The sequence below is a fragment of the Bos grunniens genome, chromosome 20 (genome assembly GCF_055505025.1).
Source record: "Bos grunniens cultivar Pamir isolate PY7600 chromosome 20, Bosgru_T2T1.0, whole genome shotgun sequence".
Taxonomy (NCBI): Eukaryota; Metazoa; Chordata; class Mammalia; order Artiodactyla; family Bovidae; genus Bos; species Bos grunniens.
Window position 1 is genome coordinate 67,261,611 of NC_141184.1, and position 25,878 is coordinate 67,287,488.

The 25,878-nt window shown below is 52.3% G+C and overlaps 1 protein-coding gene and 1 long non-coding RNA gene across 6 annotated transcripts in view; one reads left to right on the forward strand and one right to left on the reverse strand.

Annotated features, from left to right (window-relative positions):
• The window catches only part of ERGIC1 (endoplasmic reticulum-golgi intermediate compartment 1), a 113,175-nt gene that overhangs the window by 43,148 nt on the left and 44,149 nt on the right, over positions 1-25,878 (reverse strand). Inside the window, exons 1-4 of one of the 4 annotated variants that reach the window (XM_086362194.1) lie at positions 16,752-16,957; positions 16,526-16,587; positions 9,103-9,175; positions 6,722-6,865 (exon numbers count right to left, since the gene is read on the reverse strand). In XM_086362194.1, the coding sequence (XP_086218320.1) occupies positions 6,722-6,834 (113 nt within the window). In that variant the 5' untranslated portion in view covers positions 6,835-6,865; positions 9,103-9,175; positions 16,526-16,587; positions 16,752-16,957. Of the gene's footprint in view, positions 1-6,721; positions 6,866-9,102; positions 9,176-9,334; positions 9,428-16,525; positions 16,588-16,751; positions 16,958-25,878 lie in introns of those variants that run through there. The other 3 variants (XM_086362193.1, XM_086362191.1, XM_086362190.1) reach the window with 3 other exon arrangements.
• LOC147350583 (uncharacterized) lies at positions 9,640-14,916 on the forward strand. 2 transcript variants are annotated; one of them, XR_015148992.1, is made up of 2 exons: positions 9,640-11,389; positions 14,017-14,916. It is a non-coding gene; the product is annotated as an uncharacterized LOC147350583 (long non-coding RNA). The 2 variants fall into 2 exon arrangements; XR_015148993.1 differs by lacking the exon at positions 9,640-11,389 and adding an exon at positions 13,776-13,887.

Genomic DNA, 25,878 nt, shown 5'->3' on the forward strand with positions numbered 1-25,878 from the left:
GACCTGCTGGCAAGATGCTAAGTGTTCAGTGTGCGCTGACCTATTTGATCACCAGCTGTTCTTTTATTAACAAGTATTTACTTGTTGATTTGGCTGTGCCAGGCCCTAGGTGCAGCACTTGGGATATCTGATCTTTGCTGCAGCATGTGGGATCTTTATCTGTGGCATGAGAAATCTTAGTTGCGGGATGTGGGATCTAGTGCCCTGACCAGGGGTTGAACCTGGGTGCCCTGCATTGGAAGCATGAAGTCTTAGCCACTGAACCCTTAAGGAAAATCCTTCAACCGATACTTTTTGAACATGTACTGAGAGAGTGAGGAATTGGATAGACAAGGTCCCTTCCTTCATTTATGACATTTGCTCCCTGGAAGAAAAGCTATGACAACCTAGACAGCGTATTAAAAAGCCAATTTGCCAACAAAAGCCCACATAGTCAAAGCTATGATTTTTCCAGTAGTCATGTTGGACCATAAAGAAGGCTGAGTGCCAAAGAACTGATGCTCTCAAACTGTGGTGCTGGAGAAGACTCTTGGGAGTCCCTCGGACAGCAAGGAGATCAAACCAGTCAATCCTAAAGGAAATCAACCCTGAATATTCATTGGAAGAACTGATGCTAAAGCTCCAATACTTTGGCCACCTGATCCAAAGGACCCTGGATGTTGGGAAAGATCGAGAGCAGGAGGAGAAGGGGGTGACAGAGGATGAGATGGCTGGATGGCATAGTTGGATGGCATTACCAACTCAATGGACATTAGTTTGAGCAAATTTCAGGAGACAGTGAAGGACAGACTGGCATGCTGCAGTCTGTGGGGTCGCAAAGAGTCAGACACGACTTAGTAACTGAATAACCAACAACTGCCTTCAGTGAGCTGAGACACTGTTTGCCTCCTAAATAAACACGTCACCCCAACTATGATGACTGCTTTGATGGAAAGCTTTGGGGTGCTGCAGGAGGGACTCACAGGGTGATGGACCCCTGGGGAGAGTGAGTTGGGAAGGTGTCTGAGGAGATGAGAGATGAGGTCTGAAGGATGAAGAGGCTGTCCTGGCAAAGAGGGAGGGAGAGTCGTTGGGACAACCTGTGCAGAAACCTGGAAGCAGGGAGGGCAAGGGTCGTTTGGGGAAATGCATGAAGGTCGCCATGGCTGCAAAGCAAAGGGAAATGGGTGTGATGCAGTCAGAGAAGGGGCAGAGGCCAGGTTAGGCGGGCACGAGGCTACAGGAGGCCTTCACACTGGATCCCAAGCACAGCAGTGTGGTCTGGCTGGCACAGGATCCCTCGGGCAGATTCAAGGATGGCCCAAGGGGTCCCTGTACACCAGGGAGACCTGGGAGGCTGCTGTTGTGGTCAGAGGTGGCAGCCTGGACCCGGTGTCCAGGAAGATGGATAGGAGGGAGAGATGCAGCGTACAGGGTGCAGAGCAGCCAGGACTTGCCAATGGACGGGGCGTGGGGATGGGTGGACGGAGGCGTGTTAGCAGATGGCTGCGTTTCTTTCTGGAACCACGTGTTAGGCTGGGAGCCCCTGAAAGAGAGAGCCCAGGACTACTGGGGAAGGAAAAACACCAAGTTCCATACGGCTGTGCCGAGCTCAAGGTGAATTGGAGACATCCTCGATGACCTCCTGAGTGGACACCAGGCGGCTGTGGCTGAAGCCCACCTCTGATTCCCAGGTCACTCCCCACAGGGAGAGAGCACCAAATCCAGAGACCAGCCTAATGGACAGTGCGTGAGGCAGCCAGGCTGTGGTTTTTTTAAACATAAAGTCAGGTCCTGTGGGTCCTGTCCACAGGCTGTAACATAAAGGACTGTTGGCTCCAAACAGCTGGACTCTAAAGCCTTGTGAATGATCACTTCTTTGGGAAAGAATGAGTCAGGCTGGGACAAAGGTACTTCATTTTTACTAAGACCCTGTCTTTGTGTCCCTAGCTCCTGGTGCAATGTTGCTGATGTTCAATTAACAAGAAAAGGTAGGCTTGGAAAGATACCTGGGGCCTGTTTCCTTGGGAGTCACAAGGATGTGCTCAGAGATGAGAGAGCAACAGGCCTGGCTTAGCCTTCAGATGGCTGGGCCTGCAGCCCATTAAGCCAGGAAAGGCCCAAACAGGTCTATACACATTCACGTGATCCCATCTGCTCCTGGGAAATATTCTGATCTCCATTTCATTCTCTTTTTTGGCCATGTCACGCAGCATGTGGGATCTTAGTTTCCTGACCCGTGCCCCTTGAAGTGGAAGTGTGGAGTCCTAACCACTGGACCACCAGGGGGTCCTTGATCTCCATTCCAGAACCAGGAAACTGAGGCTCAGAGAAGGTGAGCCCCTTCCCCAGTGAGTCGGTCAAGGTGGAGCCCCAACTCAGGCCTGCCTTCTGCCAGGCTCTCCAGGGCTCACACTGCCTCCCCTCCCTCCCACCCTCAGCATCCAGGGTCAAGGGTGAAACTGAAGGGGGCCCTGGCCCTCTGAAGCCACCGGGTGTGAGAGAGGGCACGGGGCTGGGCTTGGCCCGCATAAGTGATCAGCAGCAACAAGTGAGCCAGTGGCAGGGGAGCGATCAGGACCACAGGAGCTTACGAGCCAAATGCTCCTTCTCAAGCCCTCAGTGCCCCATTTCTATAATTCGCAGCCCCACAGGGTTGCTGAGTAATAAGGTCGCTGGGTGATTAAAAGAATGTCACAGAGGCAGAGCCCCCTGCTTCCCTTCCCAGCTGCGTAAGACTCTTTCTTGAAGCTACTCCCCGCTCCTACCTGGGAGGCGGGGCCCCTGCACGTCACTGAGGGCCTGTGGGATGATGTCACCCCCTGGCAATCCTCCGGAGGTGACCTCAGTGCAGAGTGAGGTGCAGCCCAGGTGTGGCGCCAAGGTGAGCTCACCCCCGAGGCTCTGGAAGGCCTCTCCCGGGCTGAAGTACCGACCCTGGACAAACCGGCCAAAGGACTGGGGAGGGACCGGGAAACTCACTGGGCTGAGAGCTGGGGCCAGCCTGGTTACATAAGGCTGGGGCTGGCTGCTCCCAGGCACCTTTCGGAAGGGCCCGGGGCTGCAGATAAACACGGTTCAATCACCTGTCCGCCCGCCCAATGAGGTCAACACAGCTACCTTCCACGTCCCGGGAAAATGTTCCAGGGACCCTGGGCTCCTGCCATGCCTTCCAGTGCCGCGGGCCCACCCCCAGCACCACTCACAGGTGCCTGCCAAGCTGAGCTAACCGCTACCAGCTGGACTGACTCTGACAGGCCAACCGAGGCTAGAAATCGGCCCACTGTATGTTACACACATACCTGAAGAAAAAGGAGGAGAGAGGAAAGGAAAGGGGAGGGAGAAAAGGAGAAAAAGGGGGCTGGTGGTTCCAGCGACTTCACAGGCGTGTGTGAGGATCGGTACAAAGCTGCCGGCTGCCCTGGGCCAGGGGTGTGCGTCACTCCTCTGTGTCTTGGGGGCTAGCACAAAGCACAGGCCCTGCTGGGGCAAGAGAGCGACACTGCGCAACAGACCTCCAGGCTCCCAGGGTCCTAACTCTGCCACCCACGGGCTGGCTGACCTCCTACAGGGGGCTTTCCCTTCTTCACCCGCTGTTTTTCCAGACGGAGGACGGGGACACAACCTCAGAAAATCATACACGCCCAGTGACTGACTGTCCGCTACGCTTACTGTTATTACTATAACGTTTACTGAGTTCTTTTAAAGTCCCAGGAACAGCGGCAGAGTCTACTTCACAGCCTTGCTGTGAGGAATAAACGTGTGTGCAAGACGCTTGGCAGTCCCTGGTACATTCTGTGGTGCTCAGTCGCTCAGTGGGGTCCGACTCTCAGACCCCATGGACTGTAACCCGCCAGGCCCCTCGGCCCATGAAATTTTCCAGACAAGAATACTAGAGTGGGTTGCCATGTCCTACCCGAGCGGATCTTCCCGACCCAGGGATCTAACCCACATCTCCTACCCTGGCGGGTGGATTCTTTACCACTGACACACCTGGGAAGTCCTGGTATACTGTAAGGCCCGCACAAAAGCTGGTCTTGCTAATCCAAGGAGACGTCCCAGTTCTGGGCACCCAGCTGGTGCCAGACACTATGCTGGGGCCTTTCACACATATTAGCTCGTTTAATACTCACGGCACACCACCGTTTAGTTACTGTTCTGTTTTCACAAGGATGAAACTGGGCTCAGAGGCAGATAAAAGACTGGCCAAGATCACACAGCTGGGAAACCAGACAGGCAGAATCTGAAGCTGGAGCCACTGGTGCCCAGAGCCATGCTCTTTCCACCGCATTCCACTGGATGGGACAGGATCAGTGAAATACCGAGAGGCAGGTGGCTCCCAGGAGGCCTGTGATGCAGGGGCCACCATCTTCCTGATGAACTCCAGATGCCCAGCCCACCTCACCCCACCCCTGGCCCAAGCACCTACCGGGCATGGAGGTGTAAGGGGTCCACTCCCTTTGTGCCCCTCCCTTTGTCATCTCTACCCTGCACCCCTTGGTGGGCTGCAGCATCTGCTCCCCACCCCCAGCCCCCACCCCAGACAAGGGCTCCCTGAACTGGTAACATAAAGTGCATGCTCACGACCTCTGTTGGGGTGAGGCACATTCCAGGTGGAGGACGCCAGACAGCATGGGGGTCAGTGAGCAGCGGCCACGTAGGGAGAGAGGAAGAGAGGGATTGGGGAGGTATGGGCAGGGGAGGGTAGGTGGAATGTAACAGGGGGCCTTGAAATTCTAGGCTGAGGCGTGAGTCCGATGACATCTACGGAAAGCAATTTTATTTGCTTTTAGAAGAGTACTTGAATACTTCGGATTCCTGCCCAAAGTCGCTGACCTCCATGCTTAATCATTTGATTTAATGGAAACTTACACAGCAGTGAGGCTCGTGGTAAGGGCCTGAGGTGGGAGTGGTAAGAGAGGGATGAGGTTATGCAGGCAAGTTTGAAATCCTGACAGTTCCAGGGGCAAGTGAGTCCATCTATGACCTACTAGGCGGATGTCCAGAAAGCATCTTTTTCCAGCCACCTAGTCCTGCCCCTCGCCCCTTTCCCCACAGCCACTGCCCTGGGACCCTCAGCCCCTCTGTCCTGGGTCATCATCCAGCCTCCCCTCACCAGGCCTTGGCCTCCAGGGTCACCTCATCCCACACCCATCTTTGCAAGAGGTGATCTTTCCGAGGCACGAACCTGATCCCATCAGTCTGCTCAGAAGCCTTCAGGCTTCCCGCTGCTCCTCCACGTGGTCACCATGGCTCTCTACCCAGCTTGGGCTCCCAATCCAGACATCAGAGTGGGTAACCTGGGCTCCTAGGGAGCCGTCCAGCCCCTCCTCCTGGCTAAGCTACTGGCCACCCCACTCTGGGCCTGCGTGTGAGGATAATGCCCAATTAATTCAGGGGAATGCCCAAGCTCCAACTTGGTGGGCAAGGGCCTCCTGCCTGTGCAGCCCCCTCCCCCTAGAATGGTGCATCCAAGTCTCTCAGGGAACTATTCCTAGCAGAAAACAGGAGTTCCCGTGTCCCTGGGGCTCCAAAATGCTCTGAACAGGAAAGGGCAGGATAGGGGGGCCTGGTACCAAGTCTAGGCTTTGCCCTCAGACAGGCTTAGGCCTGATTCTTGCTCAGACAGCTCACTAACCAACCTCGCTGTGGTTTTAGCCTCCTGGTGCCTCAGTTTCCCCAGCTATAAAGTCAGGCTGATGCCAACAGCAGTACCTGGCACCAGGGGTTCTGGGACCATTAAGAGACGAGCATTGTAAAGTGCTGACGTAGGTGACCAGCACATGGTCACCCACTATAAATCAAAACTGGAAAGTACAATGTGTTGTATTAAGCTGTAAATGATCAGTGGAGAGATCCAGTGATCATATTTCTAATTATAAATCTTCATCAAGTTAATAACGGAGAAGAGCCAGAGCCTGGGCAGTCAAAGACCGAAATGTACTGTGGCAATGTCCTCTGAGGATGGGGTGCCATTCCCCTGCGAACACGGAGCCTCTGCGCACCCTGCAGGGCCACTTTCCCATGGATAATTAACGGCCGGGTCAAAGTCCAACCACGCAGACAAACAGGTCTCCCTCTCACCCGCCTGGGTCAGAATAGCCTATTATGTCACTGAGAACCACAGGCCAGTGCTGGAGCGATGTTGATCCACCAGCAGTGACCTCATCTCCTCGGGTTACAATTTCAGGGTGGGGAGTGGGGAGGCCGATCCACGGTGGTCACCAGACTGCCAGGGAGGGCCAGCCATCCCGAAAAGGAAAGCAACTGTGACCCACAGTCCTTCCTGGACCAGCAGCGCTTCCTGGGAGCCAGGGGTGATCAGAGAAGCTTCTGAGAGAGGAAGGACCCCGAGGCACAACTCCTACTCCTCTGGAATGTTCTGTGGAGTCCTCGCCCTTAAGGACGCCCTCTGGGCAGCTCCTGCTCCTTGGTCACAAGGCCGCAGAGAGAAAGGAGGCATCAAGGTCACTGCATCATCGTGGACGGAGCCTCTGGCCCCACAGGCCTCTCCTCTCACCCCCCTGCCCTCCCTCTCTCCCCACGGGGAAGTGCTCATCAGCCCAGAGCCGGACACAAGGCAAGCACCGAGTGAATGGCCCCTGTGTTTGGATTCTGCCCCTCACCCCTCAAGTTTCTTCCTCTCCAGGCAGGTGGTGGGGCCAGAGTGTCCAGAATGCCCCCAGGAGCCAAGAAGAGGACGTCCTGGAAAGGGGAACGGGCCAGAGCGGCGGGGACACACCGTGCTCCTGGGGAAGGCGTGGGCCCCGCCCTGGTAAGCGGGCGAGCTGGCTGGCTTGCACACGGCCGCAGGCTCCTCCTGCCGCGGTCACCGGCTCTGACGTCCAAACGCATCTGCTGGGTGGTCCCTCGGCGCCCTGCCTCACTATGGGTGAAGCCGAGGATCAGCTGAAGGAACTGCCCCTCAGGACTTCGGCAAAAGGCGAGGGAGGCCCCTTCTTAACTCAGGAAAGGACAAAGAAATGAACACTCACAAGAGCACTTGTTACACACACTGCTTTTTTCTGTTACACAGGGAAGAAATATGAAATGAATAAAGGTCTGAAGTGATATGGATCTAGTGATATTAAAGTATATAAGGCTCTATGTTAAGGTCCTTGTAGGTAAATAATCTTGTTAAAATCTCACAAAACACCACATACCTTCCTTATCTCCCATCCTGCTTTTCTTCAAAGCCCTACCACTGCCTGACACATTCCATTTTTTTTGCCTGCTGACCGTCTGTGTCAGTGCCTGCATCTTTGGCTCCTCTTGAGCGTGCAGCACAGGAGTGAGTCAGGCAGATCTGACCCGACTTCCGGGGTCAGGACCAAGGGTGATCCGCACGAACCTATGGCAGTGCACAGCGGCCACTGGCTCCACGTTCTGCTCTCCCTGTGTGCTCACTTTGCTCTATCCACCCCAGCTCTCTATACATACACTGGGTAGCTCCTGCCTCGGGGCCTTTGCACTTGCCAGCGTCCCTGCCTGGAATACGTAAAGCCTTACACCTGGCACCTGGGACGTGGTCAGGGCTCCCTCCTCATAGCTGCCACGTGGGGACCCCTTCTCACCTCATCTAGAACATGAGTAGTCTGCACAGCAGCCCCCCTCCCAGGGAGTGGGGTGTGCCTGGGAGAGACCACCAGGTGCCTGGCACACAGTAGGTCCTTAGTAACGCCAGCAGGTCTCAATTTCTGGCTGCTCTCCCTGCTTCTACCTCCAAATCACGATGCGATGACCCGTGAAATATCCAGTGGCCCAAATGTGCGTACTTGACTAGGAGAGAATCCATTCTGGGGGGAACAAAGTCCTCTGTCTGACCCTTGCCTGGTCAAGGGGTTGTGTCTTAGGAAGCAGACGAGCCTCCTCAGACCTGGAAGGGTGCCTTGATTCTGGTGTACCCTCCCTTGTTTGGCCAGCAACACTGGGACCCAGAGAGGGGTGGCACCTTGTCCAAGGTCACAGAGCAGGTAGTAACTGAGCAGAGGCCTGACCCTGGATCTCCCAAGGCCTTGTCCAGTGTTCTTTCTACTGCTCCATGTGGGCTTTGGTATCATCAGGGCTACAAACAGGATCAAAGGAACAAGGAAGACAAAGTCTCCCACGTCAGAGGAGGACAGAAAGTTATTTTCAGAAGCGAATTGTGGCGGCTGGGTGGGGGAGAGGCAGGACCGTGGGCAGGGCCCCCCGCCTCTCAGAGCCTCAGTTTCCTCCTCTGTAAAGAGGGGACAACTGTGTCCCAGGGCCGTCTGAAGATGAAAGGCGGGATGGCTGCACAGCTACGCTTCCCGTTTCCTATTGTCTTGTGGCTGACGGAGAGGCACAGGAAACCAAGAAATTCCATGAGTGAAAAAGAGAATTCCAGTGTTGGACAGGGGAGTGGGTGGCCACAGCCCAGCCCCGTGATGACTTTCAGGGTTGTAAACATGGAAATGAAGAGGTCTGGAAGACAGAGGTAAAGGCAGGAAGCTTCTGGGTCTAATTCATCTTGGAGGGGCATCTGATGAGGCCGTGACTGAATAATTCCAGTGGCATTCGATGTTACACAGGCCCCAGAGGATTTACTGGGTTATCTAGACAACAGATGATTCTAGGAATCCGGGATGCATTCACAACGCGTCAATCACTGCCAGGAAGCCCACGCGGACTCCGCACCCAGTGTGGGCTCAGGACAGGGGAGGGGACGCGGTGGAGGGGCTGCCCTCTGATGTCAGAACCTCGCCTCCACTTGGGTAGAAAGCTGCCCTCTTTTTTTCCTCTGAATTCTTCCAGCTTTAACATCAAATGACCCTGTGATGACTCAGAGGGAAAAAAGCCCACTGGCCAAACACAGAGACGGCAAACATGAGCAAATGATTTCTGCTCCTCTGCGGACCCAGGAGGCGCCATCCGGACCCCAGAAGGCAACCAAAATTTTCTCTTCGGCTTCAACAAAGCGACATTAGTTTTCGCTCTAGCTTTAAAACCCTTTAGGAAACAGAGGAGGAAGTGATGCCACAGGCTTTGAAACTGGGAGGCGGAAGGTTCGGAGGTTTCTCTCCTCTGTCAAGCCCCTCCCTCTTCTTGTCTGGGGTCCCCGGAACCTCTGGAATGGCCCACCCCGGGGGGGATATAACTTACATTTCTGTCGTTATGAATCCAGTGAGCTCCGAGAGGAAGAGGAAGAGGATGAAGAGGCAGCAGCAGACAGAGACTGAAAGAAACGACACAGACGCCCAGTTAAGGGGTGGTGGGCACTGACAGGAGGAGGCCGGCCCCCGCCCTCAGACGGACCCCCCCAAAGCCCCTTCCGCCTCTTGGCCTGCACGTGAAGCAGCCCCACTCCCACAAAGGGAGACCACCTCCGGCTGACCTGACCTGCCCATGTGGACAGAGCCCCAGGTTTGGTCAGATCCTTCAGGGCAGCGGCCCGGGACCCTTCCGGCGCCAGTGACTGATTTCACGGAAGACAATTTTTCCATGGAGGGGGATGGGTGGGAGTGGAGAGACGGGCCAGGCAGTCATGTGAGAGGTGGGGGGCGGCGGATGACGCCTCCTTCCTCACCCGCCGCTTCCTTCCTGCTGTGCAGCCTGGTTTCCTACAGGCCAAGGACCAGTGCCAGTCCTCGGAGGGGCCAGCCCAGCTTCTCCCCACAAGAACATTTTAACACAGACATCAGTCACAAAATGACATCTGCCTCAATGGCCCACAGATGTGTTCTGTCTCGCTCAGTGGGTATATATGTTAGCACTTGGAGGGACTTCCCCGGTGGTTCAGTGGTGAAGAGTCCACCCTCCAACGCAGGGGCACAGGTTCGATAGCTGGGCCAGGACATAAGACCCCACATGATGTGGGGAAACCAAGCCCACACACTGTAACAGGAGAAAGCCTGTGCACCCCAATGAAGACCCAGCACAGCCAAAATGAACACAAAACAAGAGAAAACCCTGGAATCGACATCGACCAATGTGCAGATGCCACATTACAGCCCAGATTTCTGGCTGCTCCAGAACAATCGAGCCCTGCTTCCACGAGGGGGTGGCCTGAGCTCACCAGTTTGCCTCAGGCCTCAGCATTCCCTCCTGCCACCCAGATTCCAAGGCTGAGGCAGGGTGTTCACTGCCATCTCTCCCCGCCTGCTGTGCACTCATCAACGTGCCCGAGTCCCCATGTGAGGTGAGAAACGAGGACACCCAGAACCGCGCTTCCAGAGAAGGCTCTCTCTGTGGACTCATCAACGTGCTGTGGACTCATCAACGTGCCCGAGTCCCCATCAGAGGTGAGAACCGAGGACACCCAGAACCGCGCTTCCAGAGAAGGCTCTCTCTGTGGACTCATCAACGTGCTGTGGACTCATCAACGTGCCCGAGTCCCCATCTGAGGTGAGAACCGAGGACCCCCAGAACCGCGCTTCCAGAGAAGGCTCTCTCTGTGGACTCATTAATGTGCTGTGGACTCATCAACGTGCCCGAGTCCCCATCAGAGGTGAGAACCGAGGACACCCAGAACCGCGCTTCCAGAGAAGGCTCTCTCTGTGGACTCATCAACGTGCTGTGGACTCATCAACGTGCCCGAGTCCCCATCTGAGGTGAGAACCGAGGACACCCAGAACCGCGCTTCCAGAGAAGGCTCTCTCTGTGGACTCATCAACGTGCTGTGGACTCATCAACGTGCCCGAGTCCCCATCAGAGGTGAGAACCGAGGACACCCAGAACCGCGCTTCCAGAGAAGGCTCTCCGTGGGAGGGACTGACGGTCCTACAAGTCTAAACACAGAGAGTGGAACGGAGCTCCAGGGTTATCCCACGTCACTCATATTTGTCTTGCCCGCCTGGCCCCTGGCGAGGCTGGGATTTGTGACCCTGGAGTCATTTCTTGGGGCAGGGCATAACAAGCACCCTGGGGCTGGCCCTCAATTCTTCTCCAGCCCCATCTCCCAACAGCACCCGCAACATCTAACTATCCAGCCACCCCGGGCCATGTGCTGGTCCCTAAATGCGAGCATCCTCTGTCTGGAAGGCACCTCCCCGTCTTCACGCCTCCTCCTTCGTCACCACCTCTGCCTGGTGAACCCCTACTCATCCTCCCAGGTTGAGGCCCAACTCAAATGCCCCTTCTGGTGGGAAGCTCCTCCAGGCCTTAGAGGTGGAACCGGTCCCTCTTTCTTCTGTGCTACCAGCCTCCATATGAACACCTTCCACGTGTTATTGATTATCTGCAGCCCTGCCTTTCACTAGCTGGATAACCCGGAAGGCAAAAACTCCACAACCCCAGCGTCTGGCCTGGGACTGGGTACGTAGAAGATGATAATAGGCTTTGTGGAAGACAGGAAGCCAGGCCCCAAAATACAGAACACGGGCTCAGCGTGCCTCATCCGGGTATATCATAGAGGCGTGTCCCTGCTAACTCACATGCTGTGTGTCTCTGGGTAAGCTAATTAACCTCTCTCTGCTTGTTTCTTCATCTGCAAAATGGCACCAATAGTAACACCTGCCTTACGGGACTGCTTGAGAGTTTCCACAACACAGACTCTGGGCTTGAAACGGTGCCTGACAGGTAATAACGGTGCAAGCATTAGCTCATTTTAGGATTGTCATCAGGGAGACCCTGGTGGGTTCGCTGCTTTCAGGAAGCAGCAAATGGGTTGACCCTCAGTTTCCCACGAAGAAAAAAGTTCTCAGTCAGTCCCACCTACATTCAGCTGCATTCTCGACAGCCAGCACCGGGGGGACTAGGCCATCCTGACGGATGCTGAAGCCAGGTGTTCAGCAGCAGCAGCAGTGTTATTACTGCATCACCTGTTCATGGTAAAACGAACAGGCAAAGATGTGTTCGGAGGGAAGAAGGCGGAGAACAAGTGTCTGAGGGGCACCTAACACATGCCCTGTTGTGGGAACGTTCATAGATACAGATCACGTCACGCTGCCGTGTGGCAGAGGGCACAAGCCCTCGTGGAGGGTGCAGAAATGAAAGCTCATAGAAGGGAAGGGTCTGACCCCAGAACACACTGGGCGGGGGACTGAAACCTGACCGTTCTGCAGCCAATGCCCTAAGAAAAGGACCCTGAGATCTCAGAGCCCAAGAGAAGGATGGCACAGGGACACCCCAGAGTCCCCACCAAACCTCCAAACCCACACCCAGATAGGGGGCATGCTGGAGGGACTCCCCCATTCTTCCAAACTGTGAGAAAAGCTGTATGAGCAGAGTTTAAGGGTTTTACTCTAAATGATAAGAAAAATCATCAATCTGTATAAAAAGGCATACCATGCAAGTCTCCTTCTCACTCCCGACCCAGAGCCCCCTGCCCAGAGGTACTGCCCCTACAGTCTTGTGTCCTGCCACAAGCATAGGAGTTTTTCCTCTAAGCAAAGAGAACAGTGTCCACATGCTTTGCTCATGCAGCAACCTATGTCCAGGCAGGAGTCACATCAGTTTATACAGAGTGGCCATGTGGTTTGTTCTCATGGCATAGAAATTAATGTCAAATGTCTTCTCCAGCTGCTGAACAAATCCACTGCAGAAGACTGGCTGGCAATCCAAATTTCCCAGACTCACAGCCTTCCCCTTCTTACCTGCAAATAAGCCACTGCAGCTATGATGCCTCCTGATTAAAAACAAAAACAAAAAAACAGCCAGCTGGGCAAAGCACCCTTTACCTGCATCTCACACCTTTTCTGACTCACATTTCAGTCATTTTCACCTCTCCCATCCCACCTTCAAGTCCCAGAAGACAATTGGTTGCTATAAGAATGAACAGGTACAGACTTAGGAGGTGATTTTGAAGGTCAATGCCAACTGAGAGGAATCCAAATTTTCTAGCTGCCTTCCTTGCCCCAAGCCTGCAGATGGCCCAGGCATGGACCCAGCAGTGGGGTGAGCGCAGCGTTTGTTCAGCGGAGTCGCAGCGTCCAGCAGCCCAGGCTGCGGGTCCACTGTTCCTACACTGTTTCCAGACTGGGGGCCAGACAACAGCTCAGCACCACTGGGGCCTCAGGGCTTAGCAGAGCACCTGGCTCAGAGAAGGCAGGAAATAAACATCTGAGTCAAGTGAGTGAATGAATGAGAAACGTGAAGACAGGTAGGAAACATTTCCACCAAAAAAGCCTTCTGATACTGAAGCATTTTTCAGTCCATGTTTGGGCAAGATGCTCAGGCACGCTGACTCCAGACTTCTTCTGAAATTGACTTGGGCACGGGACAGTAGGAATGTGACCCCACGTTCGCTCCTGGGAGGCCAGTGGAACCAGCAAAGGGGGCCCTGGACCCAAGACCCCAGACGCTGGCAAGTCGGGGGGTTTGTCCAAGGCCACACGGCCGCCTCAGTGCAGGAGGCAAAATTCAAACCTCGACCTCTGAGTCTCCAACACCCTTGCTGCTTCCTTCGGTTATTAATAGCACTAAGGGTGACGTCAGGAAATGGCATGTTTCTGTGCCTGCCCTCCTGCTCAGCCATGTGCTCTTCAAGGACAATGACCGAAGCCCATTCATCAACGTGGTCCCAGGACTTGGCACGGGGCCTGGCCTCAGACCTGGTGGATAAATATTTGTTCACTAAATGGTCGGTAAGGGCTGGCTTCCCATGCTTACGCCTTTCCTTTTGTGCAAGGGAACTTGCCCTCTTGCACACTGTGCTCAAGCCTGCAAAGCAGACCATGTCCCCGGAGGGTCATTTGGCAGTACCTTCTACATTTTACAATGCACATGTCCTATGACCCAGTAATTCCTCTTCTAGGAAGGTTACCTTACAGAAATAACCATACAAGGATACAAAAACATATGGACAAGGCTGTCTGTAATAGCAATAAGCTGGGATCAGAACGCCCAGCCTCAGGAGGCTGGTTACATAAACTGTGGGGTGGCTGGACGATGGAACACAACACAGCTGGAAAGAGGCACGTGGTGGCCATCTACATGCTGGTCTGAAAGGTGTGCAAGACATCAGCTGGAAAAGGGCAGGGAGCGATGGTGTGCCTGGCACGCTCCGCCTGGAGAGAGGAGGTAAAATGATGACACAGGTATTGCAAAGCCTGAATATGTTTTTTTTTTTAATTCTAGGACACAGACCTGATTGTTAAACATATTTGACAAGGGAGAGGACTGCAGAGCCTGCAAAGAAATGGTCTGGGCTCTTGGATGGTTGTAGGAAGAAGACAGGAAACCTCATTGGAATTTTGTGACCAAGGTTCACAAATTCATTGAATGGACAGATGAACAAGCCCCTTTCTTCATGTCCCCCAAATACCTTTTCCTTGGGGATCAAGGCACGAAGTGCCACAGCTCCTGCAGTCGCTGATCCTCATGGGCCGTGGGCTCCAGGAGGACAGTAATGAGAAGAGGCGTGTGGTCCAAGCTTGGAGGGTTTGGCATGTATCCTATGCTTGACAGGTGTGATCACATTTAATCCCCAGATCAGAAAACTGAGGCTCAGAGAGGTGCACCGACTTTCCGAAGGTCACCCAGCTGCTAAACAAGAGAATGAACCCAGCTCTGCCAGACCTGAAGCCTGCTGCCAGGCTGCTCTGTCCTCTTCTCCAGGCATGTGGAGGTCCAGGCTCCAGAAGGCACCTGGAGCTTGGATGACTGAAGCTGGAGGAGGGAGAGCTTGGCAGGGCTGGCTGGGCTGCAGGGAGTCCCCAGCGTCATCCCCGACCTGACAGCAGCCTGCTCTGGGAGGCAGCAGTGGCCTCTTGTCCGACTGCCCTGCTCCAGGGCCCCGCTCAGGGGGCTGGCCACGGGGAGGGTCCCTCTCCCACATGAAGTGCTGGAGAGGCGAGGGTGGGTACAGGGAGGCCCACCTCTTGCAAGCTGTGAAACTTCAGACAAGTCGCTTCGCTTCTCTGAGTCCATTTTCTCATTGGGAAAATGTGGGTAGAGCATTCCTGCTTGCAAGCTGCTTTTGGTTTGTTTTTATTTAAAATAAACTTTATCGCGGAATAGTAATAGAACACAAAAATAGCACAGACAGTTCTCATACACTCTTCACTCAGCTTCCCCTTTGTTAACACCTTATATAACGCTGGTATATTGGTCAAATTGAAGAAATTAACACTACAACTGCTGACTAAGCTACAGATTTATTAGATCGCTAATTTCCCCTCTGGTGCCCATTTTCTGTTCCAGGACCTGGCCTGGGATCCCATTTTGCCATTCGTCATTGTGTCCTTAGTCTCAAATCTGTGACGGTTCCTCAAGTCTCTTCTTGGTTTTCAAGACCTTGCCACTTTTGAAGGGTGCTGGCCAGGTGTCCTGAAGAGGGTCCCCAGGCTGGGTTGGCGGGGGGGTCTGCTGCTTTCCCATGACTGCACCGGGCTGTGCTTTGGGGGGAAGATCCCACGGAGGTGAGGTGCTCCTCCCATCACACCCCACGGTGGGGGCCGGATGGATGACATCCACGTGACCTCTCTCTCACTGGCTGATGCTAACCTTCGTCACTCAGTCACGGGGCCACCTCTGGATGTCTCCACCATAGTCACTGTTTCCTTTCCATTCTGTCCTCTTTAATAGCGAGTCACTAGCCCACACTCCAGGAGAGGAGAGTTGATTTGTACCTCCTGGAAGTGGGTATATTAATATATATCATTTAGAATTCCTCTATAAGGAAGATCCATCCTTTCTCCCCCATTTATTTAGATCACTCCAGACTCACGGACCTTTTTCTTAATTCTTTGGCAATAAGCCAATAGTGCTATTATTTTTGTTTCACTTATTTATGGCTATGCTGGGTCTTCACTGTTGCACGCAGGCTTGCTCTTGTTGCAGGGAGTGGTGGCTATTCTCTAGTTGCAGTGCAAAGGCTTCTCAATGCGGTGCCTTCTCTTTAGCTTTGGCTCGCGGGCTCCGTAGTTGAGGTGCATGGGCTTGGTTGCTCCGTAGCGTGCGGAATTATCCCAGACCAGGCATCGAGCCCATATCCCCTGCATTGGCAGGCAGATTCTTAACCCCTGGATCAGCAGGGAAGTCCATACCATTATTTACTGTGTTACTCAAACTGCCGCAGCTTGGGCTTTGCCCTCTTTCGGGTTGGCTCCTGGGGCCTGGTGACATGCCCCCACCCTTTTTTTCCCTCTGTGCACTTTTTTTGTTTTTCTGCACAAGGAGTCCAGGTTTATTTTGTACACTTCTTGCCCCAGCCCTGCTCTCAGCCATTTCTCCCGGGAGCCTGGATCCTTTTAGTGAAGACTGGCAGTCAGAAACCCAAATCTGTGAGAGATGGTTACTTTTTTAAAGGGATAGAAACATCCTTACACCAAAAACTCACACAGTCTGAAAGGTGTGGAGAGAAAAGTCGTCCTCCAACCCCCAGGCCCCATTTCCCCTCCCAGGGGCAGCTACCCTTGATGATTTCTGGTGTCTCCTTCCAGAAACAGGTGATGCTATGCTCTGTGGGGTTACAGCAAGGACACGGCTGGGCTGAAGGACTGACTAGACACAGGGCCCGGCAGGATGCCCGTCCTTTCTTCCCTCTGCCTGTCTGCCCGTCTCCCACCCTGGCCCAGCGTTTCTGCAGGGGGTGAATGGGCACAGGTATGGAGGGTAGCGTGAGGGCACGCAGGGGGCTACTCACTGATGGCGCCAGTGTACGTTGGCTGTGTGAGGTCCTTGGGCACCTTCCTGTAGATGTCAAACCTGCGGAGAGCAGAGGGGACGGGGTGAGGTGGGCGCAGGGCACAGATGCCAGGCAGTGGGGGGAACAGTGCTGGCTGGGGGTCCCCCCAGGTCAGCAGCGGCCATCCTTCCCAGAGCCAGCTCCTCCAAGAGGCCTGAAGGACCCCCCGGGGCCCCACACCTGCCTAGTCACAACTTATCAGTCCAAGGCAGACGCCCGGGACCCCTCAGATGCCTATGGCTCCTGGCTGGTCTTGCCCCCATCAGAGTGTGTCCTCCACCAGGGCTGGGACTCCTTAGGTGTCATCCCAGCTGCACCCCCAGCCTCTCGCCTGGGCCTGGGGCACAGCACGTCCTCAGCAAGCGTCGGGGGAGTGAACTGAGCTCCAGTGCTGACGCCAAGGGAACAGGGGAATGCAGTCTTTCCTGAGTTCTCTGACGCTGCCTTCTCGCCTGGCGTCAGCTCCCCGCCCCCTCTTCCCCTTCCTGCCTCCACCTTCTCCTGTTCCCACTCCCCTCTTTCCGGGCTCCTGTGGGGTCCTTGTGGTGGAGTCTCCTGAACTCAAAGGCAGGAGGTTAACAGAAAATCCTGTCCGGGCCGACATCAGCTCGTGACAGCGCTGGCTCCCGCAACTGTGGGTTTCTGCCCAGAGGCAAAGCACATGCCTTTCTTTCATAGGGATCCCACCAGAGCAGACAGGAGCTGGGGGGTGGTGAAACTGGGGACTCTAGAGTCAGGCAGACATGGCCAGTTGTTTTTAAGAGTTCAGGCCCTAGAATCAGAGGTGTCCTGGTTTCAAATCTTGCCTGGTCTTCTTCCTTGCTGTGTGACGTCAAGCAAATGATGTCAGCTCTCTTAGCCTCAGTTTCCTTTTCTGTAAAAATGGGGCTGCTACCATGAGACCCTGCTCAGCTACCGAGAGGAATAAGGAAAAGAAACGTCTGCGGAGGTGCTGACATGCAGCACTCCCAGGGAACACACTTCGGGCACTTAGTTTCCCCGCTTCTGCGCGCAGAGGCTGGCTGCTCCATCCCCCAGGGCTGATGGGCTCGGGTGGTTTCTCTCGGGTGATTGGGAAACAAGCTTAGTGCCCTGCCAATCCCACTGCAATGACTTAGAAATCTTGCTTAAGGCCGCATCCTTGACTCCTGGGCACTCACTCTAATTACACGTGAAAGGTGCTTGGTTTCCCAAGACCTAGAGGGAGAAAAAACTCCTGTGGGCTGCAGAGCTGAAATGTATCACTTTCTCTCCTACCTGCTCAGCCACCAGTCACTGGTGCTTAGGCCCCAGAGGGCACAAAAGTGGGGCTGCTATGGTCAGGAGGGAGGGGAGCCTCACGTGACTCAACTATCACCTCCCTCATTCTGAAAATGCTGCCCCTTTTACTTTGGGAGGCAGGTTAGAGGGGAGACAGCATGTACTGGGGAGTGAGCCTGCCTGCGCTCGAAGGTGACCCTAGGACTGTGTGACCTTGGGTGCCTCACAGAACCTCTCTGTGCCTCAGTTTCCTTGTCTGCAAAATGGGGACAATAGTAACCATCTCACAGCATAGGGATTAGGACCAAATGACTTGGTGCATAATATGAAGCATTTAGAGCATGCCTGGAATCTAAAAGTGCTCTATGAGTATTTGCTATGACTATGAATGCTTCTTTGACACACACGTACGAATACCTACTGTGCACTACCCCTCCTTCACCTACTAGGGACATGGAGATAGAACGGGCCCTTGGCTCTGCGCACCTACAGTTAAGCAGCAGAGACAAAGGAGGACACAGAAGGAGAACACAGTGGTGCTTCATCACAGGGTGGAGGAGCCCACAGAGGGCACCCAGGGCGACCTTGAAGCTTCCTGCAAGAAGTGACGTGTGAACACAGCAGGAGGATGGGAGAAAAGGGCAGGTGCCGGTCCAGGCAGTGATCACAGCGAGAGCAGAGGCTGAGGAGAGGACAGGCTCTAGTGTGCTGGAGAGGCAGGAGGGCCCTAGAAGCCAGCTTCCTGGTTCAGTTAATGCCAGGGCACAGTCAGAAACAGGCCTCATGGTTTAAATAATATATGAGGCACCATTTCAAAACTGGAAGTTTTGGAGAAGGAAATGGCAACCCACTCCAGTATTCTTGCCTGGAAAAGTCCACGGACAGAGGAGCCTGCTGGGCTGCAGTCCATGGGGCTACATGACTGAGCATGAGGGTGGAGGGAGATGGGTTGGTTGCAATAAACTGGTAGAACTAAAAAAAAAAAAAAAACTGGGAGTTTTATGGGAAGTCGGAGGCCACTCAGAGTGAGGAGGTGGAGGTTGTCTAGAGCAGACTGTCAGAACCAGAGAGGGGTGAGACAGAGAGATGGGAGATCGTTACATGTGGGGGAGCTGATCAAGTTTATACATACAGTAAGGACAACGGGGGCCAGGCGCCTCACTGTTGGAGAAGGGACATAACATCTGGATAAAAACGTAGAATAAACCTTGCGGTGTCACAGTAGAAATGAAGGTATTGCTGTGAATTCATGGTTTTCAGCATACACAGAGAGATATTCATGTGTAAATACACACCACATATATATTTTTTCCTAGCTCATTCTGTAGAGAGGGTACAGGAGCAGTGACAAGTGACAGCCAGATAGCAATGAGCACATCAAGCTCTCAAATCTTGGTTTCTAAATATCACTCTTTACCAAAAGGAATCAGCTCCTTGGAGAAATGGCTGATTTGGATAGGGAAAATGCAAGATGAACTTGGGAGTATCTTCTTATGTCAGAAAGCAAGAAAGAATGATGAGATGCAATAAAAGGACAAGAAGCCAGCTTAGGCAAAAACCACTACAATATTGTAAAGTAATTAGCCTCCAATTAAAATAAATAAATTAAAAAAAAAAAAAAGAAGCCAGCTTAAAGGGGCTCCCACTGGCCAAAGAAGGGGCAATGTTAGTAGTAAAATGCTCTGAGCCCCAAATCTACATAGATGTAAAGAAATAAGTAAATCAAAAGTCTGATGAGGAACAAGATACTTACATACCTTCTAAGTACCTCCCCCACAAAATCTCTATTAATCATCAAGGGGAAAAGAGTAACCTGACAAGAGGAGAAACTCAACAGACCATCATCTTAATCAAGTGACCAAAATGAGTGTCATCAGCAAGGAGACACGTCATGTGCCTCCTGATATGACGTACTGGGGAGGGCACCCCATTCCACCCGTGGGGAACTTGCTCAAAATGCACAACTCAGATGAATTACAAGAAGACAAATCCAAACTCAGGGTCACGATGCAAAACGACTGGTCAGCAGCATCTGTCTAAAGTATCAAGGACGTGGAGGCAAGTGAAGACTGAGGAGCCGTCAGAGGCGGAGACTAAAGAGACATGACAGCTAAATCCCACGGAATGTCCTGGGTCAGAAAAAGGACGTCAGCGGGACAACTGATGGCACTTGAATAGGAACTGTAGATTAGTTAACAGGATGGTGGAGTGTGCTTTCCTGGTTTCGAAAATGGTTTGGTTATATAAGATGTTAACATTTAACGAAGCTTGGGTAAAGGGCATATGGGAAGTCCTGGTATTATTTTTGCAAGTCTGCAATTATTTCAAAATGAAAAGTTAAAAAAAATTTAATGAAAAAGACATTTAAAGCTTAAGGGGGAGATTCCATGTAAAACTCCCACTCAGTCTGCTTTCTTCATGTATGGTTGGTCATGCTGGCTTAAACAAAGGTTGGACAAGTGTGCCGGGTGTCAGGTAGAGTCCACCTTTGTTGGGGGAGGGAGGGGAGACAAAGGCTGAGTGAGCAAAGGTCTAAGAGGAGGGGTGAGACTTGGATCAAACTACAGGAGGCAGTGGCAGTCAAAGGGCGGAGGCGCTTCAGAGACAGTGAATGACACAAACCGAGATCACGGGCTTCTCATGCTGGCGGGTTCCCACGTATACTTGTATTTAATCCTCAATAACTCTAAGATACTGATATCTCATTTTTTCAGGAAGAAAACCGAGGCTCAGCCAAAAGCAACTTGCTTAATTAAAGGCAGCAAGTTAAGTTAATGATTAGCAGAGCTGGAATTCAAACCCAAGTCTAGGTTCATAGGCCACTGTCCTTCCACTGCCTGTGCTTGTGGGACTCAGTTTACAGCTCATTTATTGGTCAACTTAAACTCTCAAGTTTTCATTTATTTGCTTTTCTAAAGATGCTGTCCCACAGCAGGTGGCAATCTCCTGGAAGACAGGGAACAGTTCAAAATACATTCATTTGTTCAACTAAGTACCTAGGGCTTCCTGGGTAGCTCAGCTGGTAAAGAATCTGCCTGCAATGCAGGAGACCCCGATTTGATTCCTGGGTCGGGAAGATCCACTGGAGAAGGGATAGGCTACCCACTCCAGTATTCTTGGACTTCGCTGGTACCTCAGCTGGTAAAGAATCCAGCTGCAATGCGAGAGACCTGGGTTCAATCCCTGGGTTGGGAAGATCCCCTGGAAAAGAGAACAGCTACCCACTCCAGTATTCTGGCCTGGAGAATTCCATGGACTGTATAGTCCATGGAGTTGCAGAGTCAGACACAAACTGAGTGAATGTCACTAGATCTAGAACAGCAGCGCTCTAGTTGGTAGAAAATGAAAGTGGTCAAAGTCGATGTGGCCCCTGCCCTGGTGAAACTGTCGGTCTAGCAATGCTACTGGCTCCCTGAGAAGGGCCAACTAAACAGAATGTTCTTTGATAATGATTCCATTCCCACGCCACAAATCCCAGGCTGGGGAGTGGTGGCAGGGTAAAGAGAGAGCTGAAAAAGACCCTGGGTTCAGAGCTGACCACAAGCCAAGTGAGTCAGCAGTGAATGCCACTAAGAAAATGGGCCACTGGGAGGCTGGTGAGAACCCAGGCATGTGACAGATCAGGAAGTGAGCTGTCCTCTCTGGCTCACACTAGTCAGTCCCCCTCTGGGGCAATGCGGTGATGTGATTAGCTGTGGCCACCCACTGTTAAGAGAATGTAGAGTAAAGAGTAAAGAAAAAGGGGCAGAGGGGAAGAGATGCTTAGTGCCCACCTCGTGTGGGCTGGGCTCGTGCTGGGCCCTGGACTGGCATGTTCTCATCTAACTCCCTCAGCCCACTTGTGAGCTGGGGATTGTTAGCCCATTTTACAGATGAGAGTCACAGGCCGCTGATTTGGCCAAGCTCTCACGTCTATAAAGTGTCACGCCACGGATCTGAATCCAGGCCTAATTTACATTGTTGCTGCTTTTCTCAATGATGTGGGGATAACTAGGACCATTTGGGTAGAAAATATTTCTTAGGAAGAAAGATTAAAGAACTAGAATTGCTTAATCTTAAATGGAGAAAGCCCAAGGATGGATTCTTGATGTTTATCAAAAAAAACAACAAAAAAAAATGCTCTTTCCCCACTCTCCCCCAACTCCAGGAAAAAACCAGGGCCTCTTGCTGCTCAGCTCTGCCCAATGCAGGCCCTTGGGGAATAACCTGAATGAATGAGTCAATGGATGAGTCTACACAAAGATAAGGTACACTGGCTGGCCCTCCAAATAAGATTAAGATGAAATGGATGGTGGGGATACATCCTCAGGGGTTCCTTGGACTGTATTTGGAAAATTTCACTTACAAATCAGGCAAAATGGGCTTAAATGAAAGCAAGAAAATAATCAACTGGACTTAAGAACGAGTAAGCTTAGGTGCCAGGAGAATGGGAGCAGTGCCTGGAGCCAGGTAGACTAGATCTGTCACCTGCTGGGACAGGACCCGAACACAGGAACCCTATGGCTTCATCACACTCCGCTGTGGGGTCTAGAGGGTGTGCTGAGATCATTGTGTCCAACCCATTCATTTTACAGGAGAGAAAGCAGAAGTTCCAAAAAGGAGTGACTTGCCCAATTTAAAGTATAATTAAACTCAAGAGTATTTAAAACAAAAAGAAGCTAATAAAAAGCTTGTGAAATCCTTGTTATCTCATGCTCTTGAAATGTCATATGCTAGTGACTTTCAACCAGTCAATTTTGGGTGCACTTTTGGCCCCCCAGGGGACATTTAGCAATGTCTGGAGATATTTTTGGTTGTCACCCTGGGGAGTGGGTGGTACCCAGCGGGGAGAACTCAGGATTGCTAATGCATCCTACAGCCCTACAACGCACAGGGGGCCCCCTACAGCAAAGGATGTGCATGCCTAAGCGCTAAGTCGCTTCAGTCGTGTCTGACTCTTTGCGACCCCATGGACTGGAGCCCACCAGGCTCCTCTGCATGAGATTCTCCAGGCAAGAATACTGGAGTGGGTTGCCATGCCCTCCTCCAGGGGATCTTCTCGACCCAGGGATCAAACCTATGTCTCTTATGTCTCCTGCAATGGCAGGTGGGTTATTTACCCCTAGCACACCTGGGAAGCCCACAACAAAGGATACAGTCCCCCAGTGTCCATGGTGCTGAAGCTGAGAAACCCTTTTGTAGGCAGAGCAACAGGCAGTGGGAAGCTCATTTCCCACTGGGCCTGGGTTCTCTCCACAGAGACGCCTCCGGTTGCCTCTGCTCCGGCTGGGTGTCATGGCCATGGCCTTGATCACCTCCATGGAGACCAGGAATCTGGACTAAGTAGTCTTTCCCTGTCCTTTTTTACCCTGTGTCTGGGAAAGCACACTTGGAGAGAACTGGACAAAGGAAACCACAGGGAAAAAATAAAGTCCACCTAGATTTGTGACTTCTTATAAACGTGCAGTAAGAGTAAGTGGAGAAGACTCTTAAGAATCCTGTGGATGCCAAGAAGATCAAACCAGTCCATCCTAAAGGAAATCAATCCTGATTCACTGGAAGGACTGTTGCTGAAGCTGAAGCTCCAATCCTTTGGCCACCTGAGGCAAAGAGCCAACTCACTGGAAAGGACCCTGGTGCTGGGAAAGATTGCGGGCAGGAGGAGAAGGGGACGACAGAGGATGAGATGGTTAGACAGCATCACCGACTCAATGGACATGAATTTAAGCAAACTCCAGGAGACAGTGGGGGACGGAGGAGCCTGGCATGCCACAGCCCATGGGGTTACAAAGAGTTGGACACGACTTAGCAACTGAACAACAATGAAGTGAATCAAAAAGACAAAAACAAAAGTTGTTGGACCCACGCCTCCAACTTCATTACACTTTAGGATCAAACAAATTCTTTGGAATAAAACACACATCAACATCAGAACTAGAAGTCGATGAGGATACAGGGTTTACTTAACAGGAAATTCACTGTGCAGGCCACCTCCAGCCTACAGAGTGAGGGACGGCTGTATAACCTCACCCAGAATAAACAGGCATCAGTCTTCTCCTGCTCCCAAGCAAGGAAACAGCCACTGGAAATCTCTGACTAATGGATTTCTTCTGTAATTTCTTTTCATAGCAGAATGCCTCAGCTCTTGCTATTTTAACTTTTGCTGCTTGGGACCTGACTTCTCCCCTGTTCCTGAAGACGAATCTCAGAGTGCCCTGTGGTTCGCCATGTGTGGGCGGTCACCAGGCAGGCGCTCGTGATGTCACTGTTTCCATGGCCTAATGAAATTAGATGCCACTTAGGAGCAAGTCATTGGAAGTGGTGGGTCACTAGTCCCAAAAATAGGCAGCAAGGCTTTTAGTGGGTTCTTTGGCTGCTCACCCTTGCCCACCAGCTCATCAGAGCCCTCAGTGAGGCTCAGGGAGCTGGGTGAAAACTGCTTATTGGTTCACTTAGTCATCTCCTCCACCTTACTGAGAACCACTGGCATGTGCGTGCCCCATGTGTGTGCTGAAGGGCATACAGAGGTACGTGGACACAGCAGAGCTGAGCATGGTGGGAGAGAACTGTGCGAGCATTGGTTCTAATGACATCTAGAATCATTCTCACCACTCTGACTGCCAGTCCGCAGATCCTGTCCTTGACATTCAAACTATATACCACTCTGAGCTCACACACCACACCTCCCTCTGGCAAAATGAAGGGGAAAAAGTCTGCCTCTCCAGCCCCACTGGAGGAGCTTAGCGGGGAATAACAATAGCAAGAGCCGTCACACCGACGCTGCCACCGTCCCCGTTGTGACGTTCGCTGTGCACCTGGCCTTGGCTTGTGCCTGCATTAGCTCACGTCCTTTGTACAGCCCTGGTCAGTGGACACCAGCATTCTCCCCGTTCTCCTGGCCCCAGATTCCGGGCCAGGATTCAAACTGCTGCAGCCTGGCTCCAAGACCTCTGCTCTGTCCACTGCAACCCATGCCTGGCTGCAACAGGCTGGGAACAGGAGGGGTAGAGGCCTGTGTGTGCGGGATGGCTGGGTGATGATGCTCTGTGTATGCAGTACTAAAACACACACAGATCCACAGCCCGCCCACTGTGGCTCTCTCCCTCAATCTCAGTGCCCACGTGGAGGTTACCTATCTGCAGGGTGGCGTCCTAGCGCCAACTGCCTCCACCTGCGATGTCTCCTGTCTCAGAATATCCTCTCTGACCACCAGGCCCTAGCCAAAGAGAAAGAGGGATAAATCTGACAGCTGAGCTTCCAGAAGGCACCTCTCAAGGCGCCAACATCCCCCCAACCCATCTTCCTGGGCTCTGAGGGCATAAGCATTCTTGACACAGCTCCAAGGTGGCTGCAGGGTCTTCTGCTCCTGCTGAGCTGGGACAGTCAGATTTGTTCTTGAATCTCCTGTGGGTCATGCAGGGCTCGGCCCATTAATGGCATTCAGTAAATTCCAGGTGAAAATATAAAATTACATAGGCACAGGTTCACCATTACACCGTCTGTCACAGCAAACAACTGGAGACCGTTCAAATGTCCGTCCAGTGGGACCAGTTCATAAACTACAAACCATCCATAAAGTGGAGGCTGGTGATAAAAATAAACTGACATCCTTGCTTATTATCTTTAAAAAGAAACAACAGAAGCTGTAACCAAAAGCTAACAAAAAATGGTTGCTTCTATTATTCTTAGGAGATGCATAAAATATATTAAATATTTGGGATAAATATGACAAAAGAAGTGCAAGACCCACATACTGAATGAACACAATGAAATACTGTTGAGAAAATTAAAGATGTAAATAAATAGCGTAATATACTGTGTTAAAGGGTCAGAAGACTCAATATTGTTAAGACGGCATTTCTGCCCAAATTGATATGGAATCAACTCAATTCCAAGAACAAAATCCCAGCAGGCATTTTTGTAGAATTTGGCAAATTGATTCTAAGATTCATACAGAAATCACCGGACTTACAAGAGGCAAAACAATGATGAAAAAGAACAAAGTTGACTCTGACTTCAAGACTTACTATAAACGTTACAAAGAAAACATGGGAGAAAATCTTAGCACTCTT